Raw genomic sequence first — 25,467 nt, forward strand, 5'->3', positions numbered from 1 at the left:
GGCGCAGGGGAAAGAAACGCGAGGAAGGAAGCCAGGAAAAAGGAAAGAGCAGGGAAGCCGGAGAGCGATAGGGCGGGGTCGGAGGAAAAGGGGCGGGGCGGCGGGGAAAATACAAATTAAAATTTAAAAATCAGTCAAAGGAAGGATGGAAGCCCCGCGGCTCCTCCGGCGCCCAGCGGTGCTTTGGTGTCCGGATCCCAGCCCGCGGCCTGCCTGCCTGTCAGTCCCGTGGACACTGCACTGCCCGGCAGCGCCCCGGCCGCACTCAGCCAGCCAGTCAGCCCGAGTCGAGGCTGCAGGCTGCAGCTCCGAGCAGAGGAAGGAGGGAAGGGGAAGGCGGGGAGCAAACAGGAGGAGGGGAGCGAGTGTGCGCACGGGGAGGGAGGTGGGGGAGAGATAGTGTGTCTATTTCTGGCTCGGGAGGGGGAGGTATCTGCGAGCGGAGCTCCAGGGGCGAATGAGTGGGGGTTAGGGGGGAGATAAAGGATCGGACCAGTTTTTCTCCCAGCTTTCCGCGTAGAAGCGGGGCGGGTTCTTGGATTCTCGGAGGGCACGGGTGACCCCCTGCCGTGTCCAGGATAAAGATCTGTTGAGGAGGTGTGGAGGTGCAGGTAAAAGAGACGGAGGGAGGGCGGCTCAGAATGCGGGAGGGAAAGTGGGCCCGTGGGCCTGAGAGAGATGTCGGGAGAGGGGTGGAGGAATGGTATCCAGGGTGCTCGTTCCCCTCCCCAACCCCAAACCGTCTTTGGTTTTCCCCCAGGAAACTCCCAGTCCCACCCTACTTCAGTCTCTGAGGCCCAAGGTTGCCCTCCTGAGCCCAGGAGGTAGGGGATGGGGGTAGGACACGGGTGGCTTGGAGAGAAGGGGCCTAGGGTTGACTGGAGAGGGGGCTGAGGGCTTTGTAGGGGAAGGAGTAACTCTTGAGATCAGGAGACTGGGTTTCTGTTCCAATTAACAACATGACCTTGTCAAAGTCATTGAACCCCTCTGGTTCTGTTTTCTTTTGTAGTGGTTATAATACCAGCTTCACAGGTAGAAGGGCTTTGGAACTGTAAAGGCCTGTGTCAAACCTAGGGAATCAAGAGGAGGCTTTGCACTGGGTCCCCTGCCTGCCAGAGTTAAGCAGAGCAGCAGAGTGCTTTTAAAAGATGTTTCCCAAGCCCTTCTTCCTTTCCTCCTAACTGGACCCAGGGGACAGGGATGAGGTGGAGGGAGAACAAGAGCCAGATGGAGTTTGCCTAGGACTGTACCTCAGTAGAGGGGACACTGCCCATCCTTGAATGGCCTCCCAAGTCACGGCCAGGTTGCCTGAGCAAAAGGCTCTTAGGAGAAAGTGGAAGGGAATTCTCTGAAAGCGAAGCTTGCTCCAGGAGGGTTAGGCCCAGATGGAGCCACACTCTAGGGATTATAAAGCCCTAAGAACTTTTTGCCAGAATGTCTAACCATCAGATTATCTCCCTACCCCAAACCCAACCTCCATCTCTCTAGCTCCTTTCCTCCCTTTCTCCTATAATCTGAAGAACTCTGTGTGTGAGTCTCATGGTTCACACGCTCTCCTAACACTAATCATCACCTGCTGCCTGGTGTGAAATGTATTTGTGTCTCTGTCTGTCTCCCCCGCCAGCGCAGGATCTCTCCAGGTGTAGAACTGTGTCACTCAGCACCTTGCATGGAGCAGGTGTTGCAACTCTGTTGGTTAAATGGATTTGGAGGCCTGAGCACTATACGCTGGGTCTGTACCCTGCATGACTCTTGGGTTCTGGTGTTATCTCAGGACTCTCTGCCTTCCAGATTGAGATGCCATAAAATCTGCCATGACAGGGATCATAGCAGAAAGGATAAGTGGCACTGAGAATATAGAGTTCTCGAGCAGAGAAGTGTTTGGTAAGAAGCATGGACTCTTGGCTGTCTTGGAGACACAGAAAAAGGTGGCGATTCTGTCCTTGAGGAACTCTGGACTCTTGTATTTCCTGTCTGGCAGGGAATACAAGGTAGACAATACAAGACTTGGGAAAATAATAATCCTGTCCTTGTGAAAAATGCAATGTCACACACATCAACACATTCATCTCAGGTAGACAGACATGGGTGTATATATTCCAATTATAAGAATAACAAGAGGAGTGGAGGACAGGAGTTGGTACAAAGGTTTACAAGAGGATTCTGTACCATCTGCAATGCACAATGCAGATTGGCTTCAGAGGCTTATGTCTAGCATTAGGAAACTCAGGGGTGGAACCAGGGTTCGTGGTTCCAGATAGGAAATGACAAGCAGTGAAGAACTGGTTAAAGGAATGTGAGTGGTATCATGCCAGAATTTGGCCAAGGCACAGAGAGTGCCCAAAGGATGAGGCCAATCATGGGACTTTCTTTTCTGGGCACACACGAAGTACCCATGCTTATGTCCAAACATGAGGTCCCAGCTCAAGCAAGGAATCAAGCCCCACCTTTGGTGCCAAATCTTTGAGTAAGCATGACCATGCTCTTCCTACCCCATCCTTCAGGGTACTTGTAATGAAGTGACAAGCCATCACTTCTACAGTCCTCATCCTTACTCATTGGTCATTCTCTAATTTACACAAGATGTCCCTAATTCAATCACATGAGAACCACACCTTTCCTAAAAACAGCAATTTGAGAATCCGACAACACCTATTCTCTGACTTACTAGGTTACAGTTGTTCTTACTTGCTGTCTCTATATCCTTTCTGCATGTAAATTCATCTTCTCCTTAGCAGACAAAGGGAAATTCACTGGCTACCATCCTGGCTGAGAAAGCTTATTTTCACTGTGTATATTTTCAATGTGACACATTCCACCCAGTGTATTCTGCTGTGAGCAAAACCTGGTGCCCTCTTCCGTGGTTTAATTTGGTCCCTCATCTCTGACACCCATGTCTGTAGGTTAGTCCCTCTCAAATTCTTTTCTTTTATTTTATTATACTTTAAGTTTTAGGGTGCAGGTTTGTTACATATGTATAATGTGCCATGTTGGTGTGCTGCACCCATTAACTTGTCATTTAGCATTAGGTATATCTCCTAATGCTATCCCTCCCCCCTCCCCCCACCCCACAACAGTCCCCGGTGTGTGATGTTCCCCTTCCTGTGTCCATGTGTTCTCATTGTTCAATTCCCACCTATGAGTGAGAACACGCAGTGTTTGGTTTTTTATCCTTGCGATAGTTTGCTGAGAATGATGGTTTCCAGTTTCATCCATGTCCCTACAAAGGACATGAACTCATCATTTTTTATGGCTGCATAGTATTCCATGGTGTATATGTGCCACATTTTCTTAATCCAGTCTATCGTTGGACATTTGGGTTGGTTCCAAGTCTTTGCTACTGTGAATAGTGCCACTATAAACATATGTGTGCATGTGTCTCTATAGCAGCATGATTTATAATCCTTTGGGTATATACCCAGTAATGGGCTCTTAAATTCTTTAGTACTGCTAGGAAACACGATTCCACTTGTTGCTCTGTCCACTTGCATTTGCTTGTCACCTTATGCCCCCTCCGCAGGGCCAGATCTTCCTTCCTTCCTTCCTGGTTATCTTGCTCTCCCATTTGATCTGGTGTTTTGGCCTGGTCCCTTCCCCCTGTCTTTATTCCTCTTTGTTCCTGTGTACCTTGTCTCATGCTCTCATGGGATATCCTATTCCCCAAATCCCAAGTCCTTTCCCTTCCTTCAATAAACGGCTCCTGAAATTCTGCTTCTTTTGAGAAGAGAAAGAAGTGTTGTCAATAAGAGAAGCCTCCTCCCTACCATCTAAACTTAGTGCTCCACACTCCATCCTGCATGAAATGTCACCTGTCAGTTTATAAAATGGAAGACACCTTCTATGCACATCTCATGGGTTAATTCAGTGCCAATCCCCTTGAGTGCCAGTCTCTGTGCACTGTCATTCTTTAAAGGGTCTTGCTATGGCCAGGTGGTGGTCCCTTTAAATGGCCATCTTGGCATCCAGGAAGTTTCTGACACTCCCTAATGTGACCTCTCCCTCTATCTGGCTCTTTTTTGATTCTTTTCACATCCCATGAGTTTCCCACTATCCTCTAATGCAGTGGCAGCACTCTGCTGCCGTGGCAACAGCCATTCCAGCATCAGTCGATAAAACCAGTATGTGCAGAATGGTTCCTCGAGTGATTCCTAAAAAGAGAAGGACCTGCCCTGTCACATTATCTCCAAACCCAGCCCTGAGCCCCTCCCACTCGGCCATTTACCCCTTCTCTAGAATGACAGGCTTCAAATTGTCCTCTGAAGAGAGATCCTACCATCAATGGTCAATGAAGAGGTTATGTGATGAGGGAGAGGCCTGTCTGGGCAGGCAGTGGGTGCTGGTGATGTCAGTAACCAAGTTTCTAAAGGAGAGGTGCAGAAAGAGGCTGGTTTGGAACATGAAAGTCCCCAATCCCCAGTGCCCCAAAGACCAGCTCATCACCCCAATCCTCTCTTTCCAAAGTCATTGGTAGTTTCTGGAATGGCGATAGGATGAGTGATTTCTGTTGACAGATAACTTAAAGCAATTTGAGGAATGAAGATGTAGGCATACAGCCAAGGAGACGCATGCTGTGTGATTTCACATTCTCACACCCCTGGGATTAGAAACGGATGTAACCCAGGTGTCTGTGGGGGGTCTGGGGAATCTGTCAGTTGGGACTGTGTTAGGAGAACTGGGGGTCAGGGAGAGCCAAAGAGAGGAGAGGGTGGGAAGGTAGGCCAGGCTGTCCCCAGCTCATTGACCTTGAAAGGTGACCTTGGGGCCTGGTGTGGTGGCTCACGCCTGTAATCCCAGTGCTTTGGGAGGCTGAGGTGGGTGGATCATTTGAGGTCGGGAGTTCGAGACTAGCCTGGCCAACATGGTGGAACCCTGTCCCTATTAAAAATACAAAAATTAGCTGGGTGATAGTGGCACGTGCCTGTAATTCCAGCTACTTGGGAGGAGAATGACTTAAGCCTGGGAGGCGGAGGTTGTGGTGAGCTGAGATTGCACTACTGTGCCACAGAGTGAGACCCTGTCTCAAAAAAAAAGAAAAAAAGAGAAAGAAGGAAGGAGGGAAGGGAAGGGAAGGGAGAGGAGAAAGAAAGAGAGAGAGAGAGAAAGAAAGAAAGAGAAAGAAAGAAGAGAGAGAGAAAGAAGGGAAGAAAGAAAGAGAGAAGGAAGGGAAGAAAGAAAGAAGGAGGGAAGGAAGGAGGGAGGGAGGAAGGAAGGAAGGAAAGAGAAAGAAGGGAAGGAAGGGAAGGGAAGGAAGAGAAAGAAGGGAAGGAAGGAGGAAGGAAGGAAGAAAGAGAGAAGGAAGGGAAGAAAGGGAAGAAAGGGAGAGAGAGGAAGGAAAGAAGGGAAGAAAGAAAGAAAGAAATTAAGAAAGAAAAAAAGAAAGAGAGAGGCTGGGCGTGGTGGCTCACACCTGTAATCCCAGCACTTTGGGAGGCCGAGGCAGGCGGATCACAAGGTCAGGAGATTGAGACCATCCTGGCTAACACAGTGAAACCCCGTCTCTACTGAAAACAAACAAACAAACACAAAAAATTAGCCGGGCGTGGTGGCGGGCGCCTGTAATCCCAGCTACTTGGGAGGCTGAGGCAGGAGAATGGTGTGAATCCGGGAGGTGGAGCCTGCAATGAGCCGAGATCGCGCCACTGCACTCCAGCCTGGGCAACAGACCAAGACTACATCTCAAAAAGAAAGAAAAGAAAGAGAGAAAGAGAGAGAGAGAGAGAAAGGGAAGAAAGAAAGAAAGAAAGAAAGAAGGAAGGAAGGAAGAGAGGGAAGGAAGGATGGGAGAGAAGGAAGGGAAGAAAGAAAGAGAGAGAAGGAAGGGAAGAAAGAAAGAGAGGGAGGGAAGGAGGGAGGGAGGAAGGAAGGAAGGAAAGAAAGAAAGAAAAGGGAAGGAAGGGAAGGGAAGGAAGAGAAGGAAGGGAAGGAAGGAGGAAGGAAGAGAAAGAAAAAGAGAGAAGGAAAGGAAGAAAGAGAAAAAGAGAAAGAGAGAGAGAAAGGAAGGAAGGAAGGGAAGAAAAAGAAAGAGAGAAAGAAAGAAAGGAGGGAGGGAAGGAAGGAAGGAAGGAAGGAAAGAAGGAGGGAAGGAAGGAAGGAAGGAAGGAAGGAGACCTTGGGAGAAGGGGAGATCTGCGGGAGGGAGAAGGGGGCACATGAGCCCATACTTGGCTTCCTCCAGGGTTAAGGGCAGAGCTGGGGAGGTTTTTCTTGATTTCTGGGACCATAGTCAGGATCTGGAGAGCAAGGGCAAGGAACCCAGCCACATGGCTCCTCAAGCCTAGCCCACTCACTCTGGACCAGCATGGAGTTGTCACTGCCCAGCTGAGTGACAAGCATTTTCTATACGTTTTCTCTGCTTAGATGCCTACCATGAGGTCTCCTCATCACCTCCCTAGCAGATGCCAACACCCCGCCTTTGTGGAAAGCCCTCTAGCCATTGCTCCCCACTTCTTTTTGTCCTTTTCTCCACCTTGTCATTCCCTCATGTCTTTCCAGCTATCAGCAGGGAATTTTTGAGCACCCAAAACATGGGACTTCTTAAGCAACCCAAAACTTTACTCCCAGTGAGATGGGAGCCTTGGTAGGCTGGGAGCAGAGAGTGACGTGACCTGGCCTCCCTCTTGAAAAGGCCACTTTGGCTGCTGTTTGGGGAGCAAATTGCTGGGCTCAAGGGCAGAAGCAGTTGCAGTCACCCAACTGAGAGATGATGGTGGCTTGGAACTGGGCGGTGACTGTGGTGGTAGTGAGAAGTGGTCAGGCTCTGCATATATTTTGAAGCTGTTAGAATTTGCTATTGGCCAAATGTGGGTGTGTGGGAAAGAGAGGAACCAAGAATGTCCCCCAAGGATTTGGGCCTGCACAACTCTAAGATTGGAGTCGCCATCAAGCAAAATGGGAAGGCTTCAGGAGGAGCTGGTTTTGGAGGTAGCATTAGAGTCCTCTCTTCTCCCTGGCCCCTCTTGAGGCCAAATCCGCCTCCTCTAGGCCGCCTTCCCTGACTCTCCCCACGCAGTTCACTGCAGCCACTTTAATCATTTCCTAATGTTCAGGGCTGTCATTTGTCATTCACCCATTGGTGTTTCCCAAGGATTCATCTTCGGTTGAACTTTTTCTCAAAACCCATCCCAGCTCTGTGCACATAGTGGGCTCTCAAAAATATTTGGTGAATGACGATTGATTAAATGAATGAATGCGTGACTCGGAACAGATGTGTGGGGAATTGTAAACAGCAGTGACCTCTTAATACCCCGTGGCAAGACACAGTGCAGCTGGTGTGTGGAATGGACGCCAAGCTTCTGGGATGGTGGCCCAGCAGCATCTTTTCTCCCTTCCCTGAAGCCCTGGGCCAGAGTAGGCCAGTGGACCCTTGCCTTGCTCCTTTGAAGGAAGCTCCAGTTCTTCAGAGGAATGACCTTGGGGCATTCAGGGCTGAGACCCTCTTCTGCCCCTAAATCTCTGCTCTGTCCAGAGGCATGGGGATAGTTTCACCACACCTCTGGGAGACAGGGGGAAAAGTGGGCAAAGTATCCTCACAGCCCAGGCAGTAATCCCAGCTGGGACTTCAGCCCCATCCCCCACTCCCACTTGCTGAAAAAAAAGGAGACACTAGACACAGTGGTACAATATGGATGCTCTGAGTGGCTCACACCTCCAGGACCTCATCCAGGAAGCCTTCCTAGATTGGTCCATTAGCCCAGCCACTGCCTTTGCTTCTCCAGGGCATTGGTAGTTGAGATATTTCTGTGGACACTGTAGGTCCCCGGCTCACCCTCTCTGGCCCCAGAAGACTCCCTAAGTTCAGTGGTTGGGGATTTTTCCTCTGGGCTACAGATCAGGTGTGTGGGCTCCAGAGAGAGATTTATTGTCTTCCTGTCTATTGGGGAAAATGAGGCAGAGAAAACTAGAGGCTGGGAGTGGAGCCAGAGGTCATGGGCCTCGGTCTGCCCTCTAGCTCAACCGTCTCGGGGGAGCTTCCAGAAGGGTGGAAATGCCGAGAAATTCTAAGCTACAACTCACATTCCTTGGAGCTCACAGCTGCCTGGACACAAATTTCTACACCAACAGGGCAAGGGTAGAGCAGGGATGAGCCTGCCTGCCGTGTGAAAGGACCGGGGCAGAAATGAGGTCCCTTAGAAGGAAAACAAGTCACCTCTAGTCACACAAGTAAACAAGACCAGAGCCTGAAGCCCATGTCCCCAGCTGGAGGCTGGGCCCCCGAAGCTGGGACGGGGACGGGGCACAGGCTCTCCCTTCAGAGGCAGGGTTCTCGGGGCTGTGTAGCCCTGGAGGGAGTGGAAACTGGTTGAAGGCTCCTGGGAGGGCCTGTTCCAGACGTGGGAGGGGAGGATAGGGGCTGGAATCCAAAAAACTGGCCCCTCCTTCAGCCAAGGGTTTCTCAGCTAGAAAGTCAGGGGCTAGGGAGGTCTGACTCAGGGCTGGGCTGTTGGCTTCTCCCAAGTGTCCCGGCCCCCAGGCTAGAACACGGGACTTCTATTTCTCGTGACTGGTTTCTCAGCAGAGGAGCCCTGGCAGTGCACAACAAGGCACGGGGTTTCTCCTTGCTCTCCTTGGGGAGTGGGGTCCAGATCTCCAAGCATTGAGACCTTCCTTCTTTTAAAGCCAGAACTCCATGATCTCCTGCAGAGAAGCATATCTCTGACCTGATGACCTCACTATCCCAGGGAAGGACAATCCCCTGGCCTCTGCTATCTGGCTGCCTTAGAGGCCAGTGCTGGCCAACACACAGTACTCAAGCCCTTCCCCACTCTGGCTTCACCTGCTGACAACCTTGCCCTCTAATGCTTTCCTCTAAATGCCCCTGCTCCACGCCTGACCCCACCCTTTCACCTTTGCTTTGCTCTGCCCTTTTCCTGAATGCCTTCTCTTACATGAATTCAAGTCCAATTCTCCCCTCAACCCCAGCTTCAGAGCCACCTCCTCCAGGAGGCCTTCTCCGACTACCCCATCGCACACTGCTCTGCCTTTCCTACCCACTGATTATAGTCAGGGGCTGGGTACCCACATTCTGCCTACTTATATCCCAGGGAGATATCCTCTTCTGCCAGCTGAATTGTAAGTGCCCTACATAGGTTAGTTAGTAAGGGCTCACTGATGCTTGCTGAACTGAAGGACAGGGGATCTTACAGTTACTAAGCACCTCCTATTGCCAGGGACCCTCTTAGACATGTAATGTTCATCATTTCATAAAAACCTTTGAAGCAGGGGCTATCATTATCTTCATTTTACAGAGACATACACTTGCCCAAGACCACACAGCAGGCTGCTGGTGGAATCAGAATTTGAATATAGGTTTGTGTGTGTTCCACATCTTCCCGTAACTTCATGCTATTACAATGCAGCTATTTCTAGAGACTTGCTTAACATAATAACCGCATGTGATTCCAAGACATATAGAACCCAACAGCAGGAAAGTCTGGGATCCTGGCAGAGAAAGGGGGACTGGGTATTAGAAGGGGGAGTGAAGAATGGGAAGGAGGGCCCTGACTCTCCTGCCTGTCCTGCTGAGGAGCTCCTGTAACCCAGACAGCTGCTGCACCTGAAGTCTGCATGAGTCTAGGACTGCAGTCACATTAAGACTGCCCCACAGAATCCTGGGAGTGAGAATGTGGCAGAGGAGAATCCTTCAGACAGAGCTGGTGGTCTGTAGCAACACCAGTCGCTTCATAGCTCAGCACCATGACCTGTGTCCTGGGGTCTTGGTCCACTTTTAGTGGACCTGACAGTCCCAACAAGTCAGGATCTTCTGAGGACTTCCCTAAGCTCAAGTCTTGGGGGTGCTGGGTTGTCTTCTTGATTTGCTATGTGGCCTTAAGAGAATATATACAGCTGGTCATCTAAGAAATTGGGTGGGGGAAGGAGCTAGAGAATCTCTGCTCCCTCTGCTCAGGGGCTTCTAGTAGGGAAAGGCAGAAGAACACCTAATCTAGGGTACTCTGTCTGAAACCGTACTCATTTAAAATCAGATCCCTGTGCTCCTCAGGCTAATAAAGAGCCCAGGATAAGAAGTCCAGATGTTTCCCACATGTGCTTTTCCTGTATGTTGCCGTGGCAACTGTCCCATACACACCACTGGGGTGGATATTGCACACTGGGCCTCAGCAGAGCTCTGCACCACCCAGGTACATCGCCCTTAGACCATGACCCACCCAGATCAGTTGTCATGGCAACTGCAGGCCTGTGAGGGAGAACTCCAGGCGGGCAAAGGAAGGAGAGGGTAGGGTGTGTACCTATGGCTGTGCCCATGTGTTGGATGGGGACAAGCAAACTCCTTGTGTGAGCATGTGTCCTTCGGGATGGGCAAATCTAGAGTTTAATTTGACCTGTCCATGAAAAATTTGTTGTTTTAATCACAACACTAAGAGGGACCTTGGGGATAATCTTACTCTGTAATAAATCCTCTTAATTCACTGTGGGCCACACAAACCCAAAAACTTGATGAGGAGAAGCACAAGGCCCAAACCTGTGGTGACCTTGTCAAGACAGTGGTGACATCATTACCCTAGAACAGAACTTCTTAATCTATGTTCACAGACTGGATTCTGGGGTCCTCAGTACCAGCCATCAAACATAAGCCAAATACTGTGAATATGTCCATTTATCTGGGGGGATATATTGTAATATCAGTCAAATTCTTAAAGAGATTCTTGACTCTAAAAAAGTAAAGGCAACTGCAAAGGTAAGGAGAAGCTTTTACCCATCTTAGTCTGAACCAGCTGGGACAGATGGTTTAAAGAAACCCGGCCCTCTTACTACCCTAGAGAGAAAGATATTCCCATTTTGTAGCTGCACTCATTTTCTCAGTTGGCACTTCTGTGCTTTATTAGAGTTTTGTTAGGTTTTTGAATGAGGCATTAAACCTAACAGAGGAACGCCATGGACTCATATTTCAATGAATTTTAATAGAATAATCACTGGCAATTACTTGGCATATAAAAATTGCTCTGCAAATGTTAAGAGTTTTCATTGGTGTGATAGGTGGGAGTTCCAATGCCATGATGAGAACGTTGCCTTTCACAGGGCCTGATGTCATCACAAAGGGCTTGCCACCTCTGTGCTCCCTCCTGCCTGCACGCAACCTCAGATTCTTCAGCGGGAAGGATGCTGTGAGCTCATGAGGTCAGCTTTTGCCCCTGGACTGTGCCAGTGTTTATATGAACCTCAGGCTGCTCTCCTTCCACTTCTACTTCCACTGGGGCTGAGCTTTCCTCCTGCCAGGAAGTTCTCTTATTTATCTGACCTCAGTCATTCATACTGCAGGACACTCTCATTTCCTTCTCCTGGAAGGATTTTCTTGAGAGAAGGGACAACTGAGCATTTCTCCGCTCTCCCCTCCTCCCTGAGCTCATCTGGTCTGACGTGGATGACTCCACACTTGCTGACCCTTCCTATGTCCTGACCTTTGATTATCTTCAGCTCCCTCTGAAGCCTGGGACTCCCACCACCCAGGAAGGCAGGTTTTTTATTCCTTCCGCCCTTTTAAAGGATGAATATTGTGGCTGGGGTAATTCTCAGCACTTAATCTCTCTGGCTATTGTGTCCGTGTCACCTCACTCTCTTCAACTGCCTCCCTCCAGAGCTCCTTCTGTGTAAGCCTGCCCGCAGCCTTATAGTGGGGAGGGAAGTCTCTCACCAGGGGACCCTAATCCTCTTACAAAGGGGTTTGGGGGGGCATGGGATGGTGTGTTCCAGTTTCTGCCCATTCAGTAGTGCTGGAGGGAGACTTCAGCCTTGGCCGAGACTGGCATGGAGCCAGCACTTCTTGAGATAAAGCCCCCCTCTGCAGGCTCTCTGTCTGCCCTGGGCCTTCCCAGGGAGACCATAGTTCAGAGTTATAAGGAGGGCTGGCCAATCTTTGCCCAGGCATGGGGCAAAGATCTGAGGGGCCAGATCTTCAGAGCTGCACTGGAGGTGAGGCTTACCTGGATTGGCCAGAGAAGTAGGGAGCAGCAGTGGGGGAAGTTTAGCAAATAGTTCCGCCTCCCACGGCTGAAATTTGTAACTGCTCCACAGCTCCCTGGATAACAACCTCTAAAGTTGTATGGAGCAGTCTGAGCTGGAGAGATTCCTGTCAACCAGGCCACCTCTCCTTAAGTGTCCATTTTCCCAGAACCTTTCCATGGCTCATAGACACATGGAGAACTAAACAAGGGGTTGGGATTTCCTAGGAGGAGCTGAAGCAGATCACTGCAGGTTGGAGAGTGGAGTCTCTAAAAATCTGCTAAGAGGCTGCCAAGTCCAGGACAAGTAGGTATTGGGTATAGGGGGTAATTCTCTAGGAAAACTACAGGGGAAAGTTTATCACCTTCCTCATCTATTCAAGCACTCAGGGCAAAGGGGGGTGGCCCACAGACTGCTGTCGCTAATTATAGTCCCAGGAGTGTCATGAGGCCAAAGCTCTGCTCCTGCTCTTTAGGGTGGGAGACATATTCCAGAGCTGGGGCTTCTCCAGGGCCACCATGTAGATCATGTACAGCTGCACAGGTTGTACACTGCACAGCTCTAGTCTACATCATAAAGGGCCCACAAGTGCAGAAGTCTTTGCCTATTTTGTCCACAAACGTATCCCAAGCTTCTAGAATAGCAACTGGAACACAGTAAGTGCTTTATAAAAAATTGGCAAATGGGTCGGGTACAGTGGTTCACGCCTGTAATCCTGGCACTTTGGGAGGCTGAGGCAGGTGGATCGTGAGGTCAGGAGGTCGAGACCATCCTGGCTAACACAGTGAAACCCCGTCTCTACTAAAAACACACACACAAAAAATAGCCGGGCGTGGTGGTGGGCGCCTATAGTCCCAGCTACTCGGGAGGGTTAGGTAGGAGAATGGCATCAACCCAGGAGACGGAGCTTGCAGTGAGCTGAGATCATGCCACTGCACTCCAGCCTGGGTGACAGAGTGAGACTCTGTCTCAAAAAAACAAAAAACAAAACAAAAACAAAACAAATTGTCAAATGGATATGAATTTCCTCTGGAGTTGGGCAATGCAGAGGTCCTGGTTTTCTTGGTGCAGCAAGAAACAGGGAAGCTGGGTCTTGACAAGATTTCTTGATTTCTGGGACCACAATCAGGATCTGGAGAGCAAGGGATTTGTACTGTATGTGGAGCACTCATAGTTGCAAAAACCACGTAGAATCACTCACACACCTTTTAGAGTGGGAGGGCCTGAGTCCAAGGTAGCCATGGGGAAAAGAGGCTCCAAGCTGACCAGCTTCTGCTATTCTTGCCAATCCACTGAAATGGCTAACATTGGGTCAAATCCACTGCCTTGAGATAAATCCCCTTCCCAGCCAAATATTGTCTTGAAAAGTCAATCTCCTCCCTCCCCCTGTACTCCTCTAAAGAAATAGCATCCAGACTCCTGAAGTTTCTATTTCAAATCCCTCCAGCAGGTACCTCGGATGACCTTACTTATCTGGTCTCTTCCTTCCTGGCCCCTTCCAGAGCCAGGCTGGTGATCCCACTGCCTCTCCTGGCCTCCCTGGGAGAACTCCCAGACTTGAGTCATCTTCCCCTCCAGTGAGGTCATGGAACGTATGGTTAAGAGCATGACCTCTGAAGACCAGCTGCATGGGTTCAAATCCTGGCTGGACCACCTTGGGCAAGCCACTTAACCTGTCTATCCCAGTTTCCTCATCTGCAAAGTGAATGTGATAATAACATCACTTGCCTCAATAACAAATAACACCAAACACGTATTGAGCAGTTCTTATGTATCAGCCATTCTTCTAAGTGCTTTACCAATATCCATGCATTTAATTCTCACAAAACCCTATGAGGAAAGCACTGTTGTCATCCCTGGTTACAACCAAGGACACAGGGGCACAGAGAGACTAAATAAGTTCCCCAAGGCTGCACAGCTAGCAAGTGAGGAAGCTGCGATGCAAGGCAAGTAGGGAGTTAGATTCCAAACCTCATGCAGTTGTTAGAAGGATTAAAGGTGCTTATAACAATGCCTGGTTCACAGTAAGCCATGGTAAGTGTCGGCTGCTGCTACAAGTGCTATTATGACCTCCCGTCCCAGTTCCTGGAAGCCTACCAGGTCCTAGATTGCCGCTTTGTTTATCCAACAGGGTCTCCAGAGACCCTCGCACTCCCAAGCCACCTCTGCCCCACAACAGCACCAACCTGCTCAAGCTCTGAGAACACGGCTAATATCATCTGCCCCTGAACTTATTCTACTTTCTAGTCAATTGTCTGCATGTCTTCTCTCCACGGATGGCTGGGACATAAGGCTCATCTTGGCCTGGAGGTCCCCAGAGGGCAAAGAACACAGCAGTGTGAACTCAGCATGAAATGAAGGTTTGGAGTGACAGGGATGCCAGTGGCATCCTGGGACCTGCTCAGATTAAGGGAGATGTGAGCAGGGACTGTGGCTCACTGATCCCATTTCCTTCCTCATTGCTTGGCAGAGGCTAAGGGAGACTGAGTTGAGCTTGGACAGTGTGCGACTGACTGAGTACTGGCGGCAGTTGGGAAGGCAGGGAGTAAGAGAAGAGTGTGGCCTTTTGACAAGCCTGGGATGGAATCCTGGCACAGCCTCCTAGTTGGATGTCCTCAGACAGGTTTTATATAACCCTTCTGAGCCTGAGTTTCCTATCCATAACACAGAGTAATAATAACACCTTCAAAGGATTGTATAAGGTATTCATTAAGGACTTTATGTAAAGCACTTGGCACTATGCCCTGCACATAGTAGGGTATTCAATAAGTGATAGTCATTATTACCATTTAGTTCTTTTTAGTGTTTAAGGAGTCAGAAAGCAGTGGTCCTGGTTTAGTTCACCTGCTAACTTCCTATGCAGTCCTGAGCAAGTCACTTCTCTTCTCTGAGTCTCATCTCTCCCTCATTGAAAATGAGGCCAAATTTGGGAGATCTATAAAGTTTGTTAGAGCTTTGACTTCCTATGTTCTTTGATGCAAGTCATTTGTAGTCCAGGAATACTTGGATTTGGTTTGAAACCCCCAGAACAAACTCCTCTCCCAGAGAGTAGTTATCATTCCTTGCTCCTGCCCCGGGCCCGCTAGCTTTGCAAGTTCTCTTAGAACGAAGACTCTATCCCTGCTCTCTCTATTTCAAATCCATAAGGCATGAAAAACTTCACTGTGGCTTAAAGATGGAGCCAGCTCAATGAGGGAGAAGAAAGAAGAAAAGCAAAACAGCCCTAGTATGAGGCCATACTCCACACTGCCCCACCCATTCTCTATATATATCAACCCTTGTGTGAGAAGGAGGCAGGGAGGAGGCTCTGGCTTGTTCCCGATGACACATGCTATGATGAGAAAAAAATCCCTTCATTGTGGGTCCACTTAGTGCTCATTCAAACATGCCACAAAGTGGAAGTCATTAAAGAATCTGCATAAGCATTGGGGCAACCTTTGCCAGTCCTCCTGCACACAGCCTCACACACGTGGGCACGCGGTAATGTCAGCCTTGGCTTCTCTTGGCTGTCCAAATTAAGATCTGATGGTGGTCTGTGCACTACCCAGTGCTGACTGCAACCAAAGGGAGAGTGAGCAGATGGGACCAGCGCTGGGTTGTCACCAACAGAATCAGATGAGCCAGGGAGGGTCAGGGCACATGTACAAACATTGGTGGGCTGGGCATTTCCACATTTGCCCCAGGGCAGAGGCAGAAGGAGCAGCTGCTGGTGGATGGCCTTCAGGATATATGAAGAACATCCCTAGTGCCCCAGGCTGGAGGCAAGTCATCATGGGAAATTCTCCTCCTGCTATATAAATACTAGAAAGCCTTGTTTGGACTCTATGCCCAGAGTCCAGGCAGATTAAGAAAGTGGCACAAGGCTGAGAAAGCTCTTTGGCCTTCTCCTGCTCCCCTCAAAGACTCTGCACTCACCCTCCAAACCCATTCAGTGAGCTTGGAGGACAGAGAGAAGCATATTGGGAAAGGAGCAGAGAAAGACTGGTTGGTCTTTCTCAGCTGGTAGAGAAGAAACAGGCTCATAGAGGATAAATTTTAGAGCTCTACAACCACTTACATTGGATTCCTTACTCATTCATTCAAATCATACCTTCACCAAACCCTGACCACCAGGCACTGTGCTAGGTGATGGGGGGCAAGATGAGTTCATGGTCAGGAAGGGAAGATACATGAGCTTCAAAAAAAGCCCCCAAACCCCCAGCCATCTACAAATTGATATGGAAATAACATGATCAATAACTGTGAAATAACTATGCTGGATTCTGTGAATTATATAAATATTTGATGGAGTACTTTCCAAAGCACCCAATTCTCCTTCTATAAAATGGGATAATAAGCTCGGTGCCCTCCTCATGCCATGGGGCCTAGCAAGGGAGGCAGGACTGACTGGCTGCCTTGTCAACCCCTATAGGGGTAGGTCACTGGGCACAGCTTCTGGGATCCCAACAAATTCTCTGGATAAGTCTTACTGGAGTGAATCCCTGGGCTGTGAACGTCTTGAAGGCAGGTCAAAGTCTTATTTGTCTTTTACCCCAGTGTCAAACACAGTGTTCAGCACAAGGCAAACACTCACTGATGGTTTGTAGATTGAATGAAAGAATACATGAATGAATGAGTCACGTCATGCCCCAGGTGACTTTAGGAGTGAGAGGGCAAGGCATAAAATGAAACCCTTCAGTTGCCTCCTCTCTTCCTCTCTTCTCTGGTTTCTTCAAGCTCAGAAGAGCGCAGCCTCTTCCACAAGGCAGGCAAATCCGAAATCTCCCCATCCAACCCATCAAAGAGCTCGGCGTATCCTCGGCAGAGATGGGTCACCATGACAACTAGCTAGCACCAGAACAGAGGCAGTGCAGTGAACCCTGCTCCTCTTCCCTAGAGCCTTGGAGAAAGCCAGTGTTTCTCACTTTTCTGGTAAAACCCTCCTCCAAAGGTTCCCTGGCACTCTGTCCCGCCAGAGGAACCCAAACGTGATCTAGCAGACAGTTTCACATCTAACCAGTGAGGGTGGTCTTCCAGCTGACAAGCCTGGGGGATTCCTAATGCTAGTCTGCAACAGACGTTAAAAGTAAAAGACCTCTCATCAACTCATCGGATAATAATCGTGAACGAGCGCTGGGTTAGGTGCATGGAGATCATTAGGCTCTAACAATGTGGCATCCACATGAGGAAGCCATTACGCTAACAAAACTGCAAATGTAAAAATAGAGCTCCACATAGTTTCCTGGTTACCACATTCTAATTCTGATGGCTTTTCGGTGCCAGAGAAATTTGGTTTCCTTTTGTCCCCTGCCATGCCCTGGTTCTCTTGCATGTATACTTATTGTGGAAGGAGATGGCTTGCTTTGCAAATGTCGAGTCCTTAACCCATAACCCTCCTCCACAGGCTTGTCATGGAAGAATGAGTGTTGCTGCTCTGTTTTTAGGGTTGCAGTGGCTCCAAGACCACTGCTATAGACCAGGCCTAGAAAGGGCTCAAAAGGTCCCAGCTCCCAGGCCAAGAAGGGATATCCGGCCACCTGCCCAGCGGGGCACAGAGAAGACAGAAGCAGTATACCATCCTGTCCAATGATCTCAGGGTCAGGCTGTGTTCTAAGCCCCAGCTTGGCCCGCTGGAGCAGGGCACCGAGACAAAGCTGGGAGACAAACCCTCTGGACAATCTCAGGTTTGTGAAAAGGAAATTTATTATTTTGTTGAGGCAAGTTTCCCTTTGTCTGGGAAAGTAAAGGATTGACCTGGTTCCCTGTAGTGTGCAGCCTCATGTACCCCTGGTGTGAATCATAGCCATCCTTTAGATACTTTTTTAATGTTGTAGGAAAATCAACACACGTCCGTAAGTGTTGCTGAGTTTTGAATCTGACCCACTTAGGGCCTGACCTATGGTACCCAAGACACTCACTCATCCATGCATCATTCATTTATTCAGAGACACTGAGCACCTGAGGATGCACCTGAGACCGTCTGTGTCTCTGCCCTTATGGAATATTGCTGTATTTGAAATTTAGGGATCTTCCTGGTGAATCTCACATGCCTGAGGCTCAGGTGATATCTCATGACTACAGGATGACACAGGGAAGGGGACATGTGTGGGAGTGGCCTGTTAAAAGTGGTCCTGGAAGGGGAAGCATTGTCAGGCAGCAAGCCAGATGGCTCTGGCCTGCCTCCCTAATTCCAGCACCTTCATTTCTCAACCTGGGCACCACTCAGAACCTGGCTGTCACTCCCAGTTTGTTACCTTTGTGTCACGACTTCTCACATGACACACACATGCAGTGACTCCCATAGCCTAGGCATCAGATAAACATGGCACCCCCTGGCCACTTCTCTATGCTGCCCCTAAAGGGCTCCTGGGTTTGATGGACCAACCCTGGGTTGAGTCAAGCATGATGAAAACTCAAAGTACAAGTCACAGGTTGACGTCTCCTTGTCAAGAGATGGACCCATCCAGCCTAGGTCACTTCTTCCATGTAGGCAGCTCTAGCACAGTGGTCTCCCGACCCTAGGAGGAAGTCTCCCCCAGATCACTTACCCATGCAGGAGAAGCTCTCCTCAGTCTCATGGAGGGGCTCAGCATAGCCATCAAGGGCCCAGCTGCCCTGGGAGAGGGGGCCAGGTTTCTGGTCAGTTTGCAACCTGTGGGACCAAGAAAGGGTAGTCACTCATGGTAGAGGTGTCCTGGTCTCTAAGCCCCTCCATGGGGCTGAGAAAACCCTCTTAGAACTTGGTTCTTCTTTTCTGATAGTGCCCTGCACCACTCAGGGCCAGCCCCTCCCTGATGGGTATGTGCACATGCCTGCCCTCCAGCAGGCAGCAGGCCTTCTGTGCAAAGCTGCGCCAGGCAGGGAGCCCCACAGGACACTGGGATGCCTGATGCTTGTCACCCCTTGACGTTCTACAATCTACCCATTTCCCAGGAACGTTATCACTTATAGGGCAGAGGGATACCCTAGCAACTCCAGGCCTTGGGTCCTTTGTCTTGCCATGATCCTTGCCCTCAGGATAAGCCTGTATGTACAGCCATGTACATACACACAGGGAAGAGCTCCCTCTGAAGCTGAAGTCACTGATTCCTGGTAGCTCAGGGGGCACACAGGCTTTGGGCTTGCTCGTAGTCCAGGCAGCTGGTAGGTCAGGAAAGAAAGAGGAGTAGGCTCAGCTGCAATCCCAGTGACTCCCGGGAGGACAAGTCTCTTGCTGGGCCCGTTGTGGTAGCAGGAAGGAAGGGTGAGGTCTCTGGGCACCAGCTCCCAAGTGCGCACAGACCTCTGAGCACAACCTCAACCGTACAGTTGCTCCCAGGAACAAAGGCTGTGGGAGCTTTCATTATAGGTAATTACCCTAGGCTCTGGGAGCTGGCCCGCCCACCCATCCGCCCGCTGTCTCCAGCTAAATGGAGCCTTTGGCAGCTTGGCAGGAGGGGGAGGGGAGGGCTGTGCAAGCAGGAGGGGAAATTGAAGGGCTGGGCCATGGAACCCTGAGAGTTTCCAGTGCCACTGAGATTTGTCTTTCTGTCTCTCCAGTTTTCACTTTTTTCAATGCCTAGATGGCCAGGACTCTGGGCTCAATTTTACCATTAACTCACCGTATAACCTGGAGTAGATCTCTTCTCCTGTCTGGGTCCGGCTTCCATCATGGGGTGAAAAGATGCTCCCCCAAGGCTGGGATCAGTTTTACAGTCTAGGGTTGTGAGGTGTTTGCTGCTTCTGCTCAGCTTTTTCTAAGCTATTTAGGCACTGCTAAGCTCTTTTGTATCTCAGGCCCCTCAGGTGAATGCTGGGGATAGGGCAAGGTGGGGTGTCGTTAGAGAAAGCAGGAGGCCTCATCCTGGCCCCCAGGGGTGCTTGGTATGATGGGGACAATTACCCTGTACTACTGTCTGTCTCTCTTTTTTTTTGACACAGGGTCTCACTTTGTTACTCAGGCTGGAGCGCAGTGGTGTGATCAAAGCTCACTACAGCCTTGATTTCCTGAGCTTAAGTGATCCTCCCACCTCAGCCTCCCAAGTAGCTGGGACTACAGGCTCAAGCCACCACACCCAGCTGATTTTCATATTTTTTGTAGAGATGGGGTTTTGCCATGTCATCCAGGCTGGTCTCAAACTCCTGAGCTTGAGATCTGCCCACCTCGGCCTCTCAAAGTGCTGGAATTACAGGTGTGAGCCACTGCACCAGGCTTTTGTTGTCAATTAAATGTCTGTCCAAGTACACGAGTGCCAAGGGATAAAGAAAGACGGGTTGGTTGGTTTCTTGGAAGAAATTAGAATGGACCTGGGATTTTGAAGTAGGGGATGCAACATATTGGTGAGAAAGTAACAGAACATTCTACTGGGGAGAAGGAATTCTATATCATGTGTCAACTGTTTCATTGATTAACATCGTATATGTAAAGAGCTAAGCACAGTGTCTGGGCCAGAGCAGGTATGCAATAACCAGTGTTAAAAATAGGAATAGGCAGACAGGCATGGTGGCTCATTTCTGTAATCCCAGTACTTGGGGTGGGGGCGCCGAGGCAGGTGGATCACTTGAAGTCAGGAGTTTGAGACCAGCCTGGCAAACATGGCGAAACCCCGCCTCTACTAAAAATACAAAAATTAGCCAGGCTTGGTGGTGCATGCCTGTAATCTCAGCTACTCGGGAGGCTGAGGCAGGAGGATCGCTTGAACCAGGGAGGTGGAGGTTGCAGTGAGCCGAGATCGTGCTACTGCACTCCAAGCCTGGGCGACAGAGTGAGACTCCATTTCAAAAAAAAAAAAAAGAAAACGAAAAATAGGAATAGGCCAGGGTGGTGGTTCACAACTGTTAATCCAAGAGCTTCGGAAGGCCGAGGCAGGAAGATTGTTTGAGCCGAAAAGTTTGAGGTTACAGTGAGCTATGACTGTGCCATTGCACCCCAGCCTGGGGGACAAAGAAAGACTCTGTCTCCAGTAAATAAATTAAAAACTAAAAATAAAAAAATAAATAGTTACAGTCATGATTATTGCTGCCATTAATATGATGCAAGAGTGGGTGAGGTTACATCAGTCATATGGGCCAGAAACTCCAACGGCAAAAACATTGAGGAAGGCAGGCTTTATCTCTAATTTCAGTCGGCTCTGTATTTTTATCCACATCTGCCTCCATCTCTCCAAACATGGCCAGGCCTCCATGTCCGCCATCACTTCTCAGCCTGAGTGGACAGCACTGTGAATGCCAGAAATCAGGCAGAGGTTGAACCAGAGAGAAGAAAATTGCAGTAGTGACACCAGTAACCCTACGCTCCTGATACCATTAACCATACTTCCAATTGAAGTCCAACCCAAGGCCCACCCAATGCAGGAAGAAGAGAACTGTTGGGGGTTAGGGAGGTGGTAAAGGGTGCACTGGCAGTTGGGAAAAGTCAGCAAGGGCTGTGGTGAAGCTGCTATGGCTGTTTTCCAGGATAGCAGAGAGGGATGAGGTTGAGGATGTGATGGAATTAGATGTGTGAGACCAGGGTCTCCTGAGAGTGGACAGGGGATTGCACCTTCTCTAGGTCCAAAGGGAAGTGATGGATGGGAGGAGATAAGCTTCACTGGGAAGGCCACACCAAGGCCCTTGAAAAGAGAGGGCTGTGGAGGATGAGGCAGAGGAGAAGATGGCTGCAAGATTCATTCCCTAGAGAAGCAGGTCAGGCATGACCAGGCTGGAGATGGGGAGGGAAGCAGGTGACCTCGGCTTCTGCATTCCACTGTGGCTTTGCAGAAGGCTGAAGTGCTGAGGCGGGTGGCAGGGAGGGAGGAGAGATTTCCACGAAAACACAATATCTGTGGATTCTAGGGAGCAGATGGTACCTCCTTGGCTATGAAGCTTGGAAGTGTGGCCCAGCCTGGCCCTTGGCAGAGCTGCCATGGCAGCAGCTCTAGGCCCTGCAGGGTGTGCTGGGTGCCTACCCATTGGCCTGCAGCATCTCAGAGTGTCCTTGGTCCTAATCTCACCCTTGAGCCTCGAATCTGTCTTGAACTAACTTCTAACCACCATGGTGATGAGTCAGGTCTTTGTGCCATGACCCTCTCTCCAACCCTAATCCAGAGCCTGAAAGGGGCAGGGTCTAGGAGGTGGTAGGGTGGTGTGACACATTTCCATTTCTGTTTAAAATGCAAACATGCAATAAATGTTTGCTGAATGAAGGAAACATGGTTCTGTTTAAGCTGCATTAAAATATTTGGATGAAGAATTCTGACCTCTTTGGAAAATGTCAGGTTCTGAATATACTAGGGGACTTGTAAGGTAGATAATGTAAAATCTTAAAACAATTTAATGCCTAGACACTTTTCCCAAAGAATGAATTCAAAATGAAGGGAATCAGATAGGAGAAGAAAGTCAAAGAGTCACCAGGGAAACATTTTACTAATTGGAAAAAGGCCATTCAAAGGAAGGCCTGCCCTGCATTTCTGCTTCTTGAGTTCTCTCATCAGCTTCAGAATCTAAGTAAAGAAAGTCACAAGGGGACATAAGTGAATTTCCCCTTAGGAAAAGAAGCATTGGTGCACTTTGCAGGCAGTACAGTCAGGCAGAAGATCTGCTTTGAGAGCCAGGGGTCACCCTGGTAAGACCTCCCTTTGGCTGTGAAGTCAGAATTCTTGCAATAACAGGGAGTTCACTGCCTTCCTGTCAATTTGTAATCCTCTCTACTTTTTGGAAAGTTCTTCCTCTTGAGCCTCAAATCTGTCTTGAACTAACTTCTAACCACCATGGTGATGAGTCAGGTCTTTGGAGCTGCACCAAGTAAATCTAATTCACCTTACAACATGACAGCCCTTCAAATATTTGAAAACAGTGCTCAGACCCTCTCTAAGCCTTCCCTTTCCAAAGCAAACTTCTTCAGTTCCTTTCATCATCCTATAACACCTTTTTTGATCCCCCAGCAACAAGTCAGTCTTGCTCTACATGTGTTTTTGTGTGTCTATGTCCTTTTAAAATGTGGTGTTCACAACTGAATGTAACAGTCTAAATGAAGCCTAAACACATGCAGAGTGCATTGGGACCATTCACTTCCTTGTCCTGAACTCCAAAGGCCTAGTCCTGTAATATTAAATTGCATTCAATTTTTCAGAGATTAAGACACACAAGTTGCCTTCTGCTGAAGGTTAAAGCTCCTAGTGGTTCCCTACCCCCACCTCCAGCTGCTCTGATGCCTCAGAGGTCCCTGGTGTGTAGGGGATGATGTACAAGCTTTTCTATGCCCAAAATATAAGTGAGATTTCTCCTTCCATTAGCATAGGGGAAAAAATATAGGAAGTTAGTTTAGTCAGGAAGATACTTAATTTGCATTTGGGCATTTCTAAACTATATAATAATTAGTAATTAAAATTTAGTGTACTTACTGAAGTCATTTTAGTATAATTATATTTTTATTTAAAAAAAAAAAAGCATAGTTTGCTGGGTGCGGTGGCTCACGCCTGTAATCCCAGCACTTTGGGAGGCTGAGGTGGGCGGATCACGAGGTCAGGAGATCGAGACCATCCTGGCTAACACAGTGAAACCCTGTCTGTACTAAAAATACAAAAAAAAAATTAGCCGGGCATGGCGGAGGGTGCCTGTAGTCCCAGCTACTTGGGAGGCTGAGGCAGGAGAATGGCGTGAACCTGGGAGGCGGAGGTTGCAGTGAGCCGAGATCGCACCACTGTAGTCCAGCCTGGGCGACAGAGTGAGACTCCATCTCAAAAAAAAAAAAAAAAAAAGCATAGTTGACTAAGCGTTTGTTTTTCTATGCAATCAACTTGCAGTGTCTGAAAAAAGCTAGAGATACTAGCTTGTTGGCCGTCTTGTTGTGAATACTGGACTGGCCACCTCCACCAGCAATGATGGCAACACCTGTCTGTCTAAGAAGCGTTACTAATTCCTGATATGCCAGGCACATAAGCAGATATGCACAAGGCACTATAGCAAGTGGAGTGAGCAAGCGAGTGAGAGAGACAGACAGACAGGTACAAGGTATTATGAGTGTAACAAGCAGCGTAGATTTTACTTACTAAGTAAAGGCGCAGTGCCCAAGCCAATAGAGTTGGTCTAACTCACAATGTTGGCAAATGTCCCACAATGAATTGGGTGAGATTGACACTGCCTATGTATCTAGCTGCTTAAGTTTCCACGACATCCCAATCTGTATATTGTTCCAGAGAGCAAAAATGGACATTTTAGGGGTACCCTCCTTATGAGCCTCTTTTTGTTGTGGATTCCCCAGAGTCGAGAAAGATCAGAGCTTCAGTCAGCATCCCCTTTTATGGTCCCAATCCCATCTCAGCTCTCCAAGCCCCCAACTCTGTAGGCCTCCACCTACCTAACTTCTTTTTGTATCGCCTGGGGCCCTCTGGTCTTTACCAGCCACTGATCATCAGGGTCCCTGTCCTCTTCCGGCTTGCCCCTTGGTCCCAGCATGGCTCTTCCCCCTTCCCTCCCTGCCTGCTTCCCAGCTCACCTGTACTGGAAGGGGGCCACCGTGGCTGTGACTGGCTGACTCTGCTGATGGACTGAGGAGAAGCTAATGGCCCCCGGAGAGGGAGAGGGGCGTTTGCCCTGCACTGGGCTGCAGACTGGAGAGGAAGCCCATGAAGCTGTCCCCTCATCAGGCTCCAAAGACCTGGAGGTCCCAGAACTTTTGTAGTTTATATCTCTTTGGTCTTTTCCTGGGCAGCTTGGAGGCTTCCGACCTTCCGGAGCCCCTGGTATTTGAGCTTCTCCGTGAAAGCTCGTCCGAGAAGGGCTTCTGCCCCGGGTCTGGCAGACTGGAGTCCCTTCCTGGGCTTTCTTCTTCTTTCCCTGGGTGCCTTGTCTCTCGGCAATTCTTCCGGATCCAGTCCGGCTGGAGAGGGCTGCTTTCGGGGTTGTCCTGGGACTATTCCATGGGGAGCTGGAGGGGCCTTCCCCATCCTCAGCTGACTCCCTCACCGCCCCAGCAAACTTGGGAGAGCCTCTCCCCCGGAAGGCCCTAGGAGAGGAGTTTCTAGAAGGACCTGCAGCCTTTCCCAGTCTGGGGGAGGCCGCTCTCTGTGGGCTCAGGGCCAGGCCGGCCTGGCGTGGCCGCAGCTGGGGAGAAGCGCCCGGTGTAGGAATCCTGGTCTGGGAAGAGGCACGAGGCACCGGGATGGAGGAGGCGTAGTGAGGGCGGCTGGCGGGATTCACATTGGCCATCCCATTCATGGTCTGCAAGGCTGGAAGGGTGGGCTACTGTCCTGCAGGGGGAGAGTGCAAAAAAAGACCGTCAGGCACATCCCCACAAGCTTCCCTCCTTGAGTGTAGAAAGAGGATGTTGGGGTCTGTGGGGAGGTTCGAGCACCCAGGCTGGGCACTGGCACTCCTGGTTCACATTGTGATTGGGTCACTGGCTACCCGCTGGACTCTGGGCAAATCCCTTTCCCTCTCTGCTCTGAAAAGCTGTTATGAGGCTCATCTGCAAGCACATATGGGAAAGTGCTTTGTGAATTGCAATGTGCTGTACAAATGGGCTTCATTTAACTTTCTTTGACTCTGTTCCTGTTCACTGATCAGGGACAGACT

At 49.5% G+C, this 25,467-nt stretch overlaps 1 protein-coding gene and 1 long non-coding RNA gene across 14 annotated transcripts in view; one reads left to right on the forward strand and one right to left on the reverse strand.

Moving 5' to 3' along the window:
- The window catches only part of NAV1 (neuron navigator 1), a 282,581-nt gene that overhangs the window by 173,296 nt on the left and 83,818 nt on the right, over positions 1–25,467 (reverse strand). For all 13 annotated transcript variants that reach the window (XM_063725839.1, XM_063725836.1, XM_054523273.2 and 10 more), the window contains 2 exons: positions 24,389–25,142; positions 18,483–18,586 (listed from right to left, as the gene is read on the reverse strand). In XM_063725839.1, coding sequence (XP_063581909.1) covers positions 18,483–18,586; positions 24,389–25,110 — 826 coding nt within the window. In that variant the 5' untranslated portion in view covers positions 25,111–25,142. The remainder of the gene's footprint in view (positions 1–18,482; positions 18,587–24,388; positions 25,143–25,467) is intronic.
- Positions 468–18,494, forward strand: LOC129048460 (uncharacterized). The gene is made up of 3 exons (XR_008510824.1): positions 468–11,133; positions 12,183–12,261; positions 13,403–18,494. It is a non-coding gene; the product is annotated as an uncharacterized LOC129048460 (long non-coding RNA).

Source organism: Pongo abelii, chromosome 1, assembly GCF_028885655.2.
Source record: "Pongo abelii isolate AG06213 chromosome 1, NHGRI_mPonAbe1-v2.0_pri, whole genome shotgun sequence".
NCBI lineage: Eukaryota > Metazoa > Chordata > Mammalia > Primates > Hominidae > Pongo > Pongo abelii.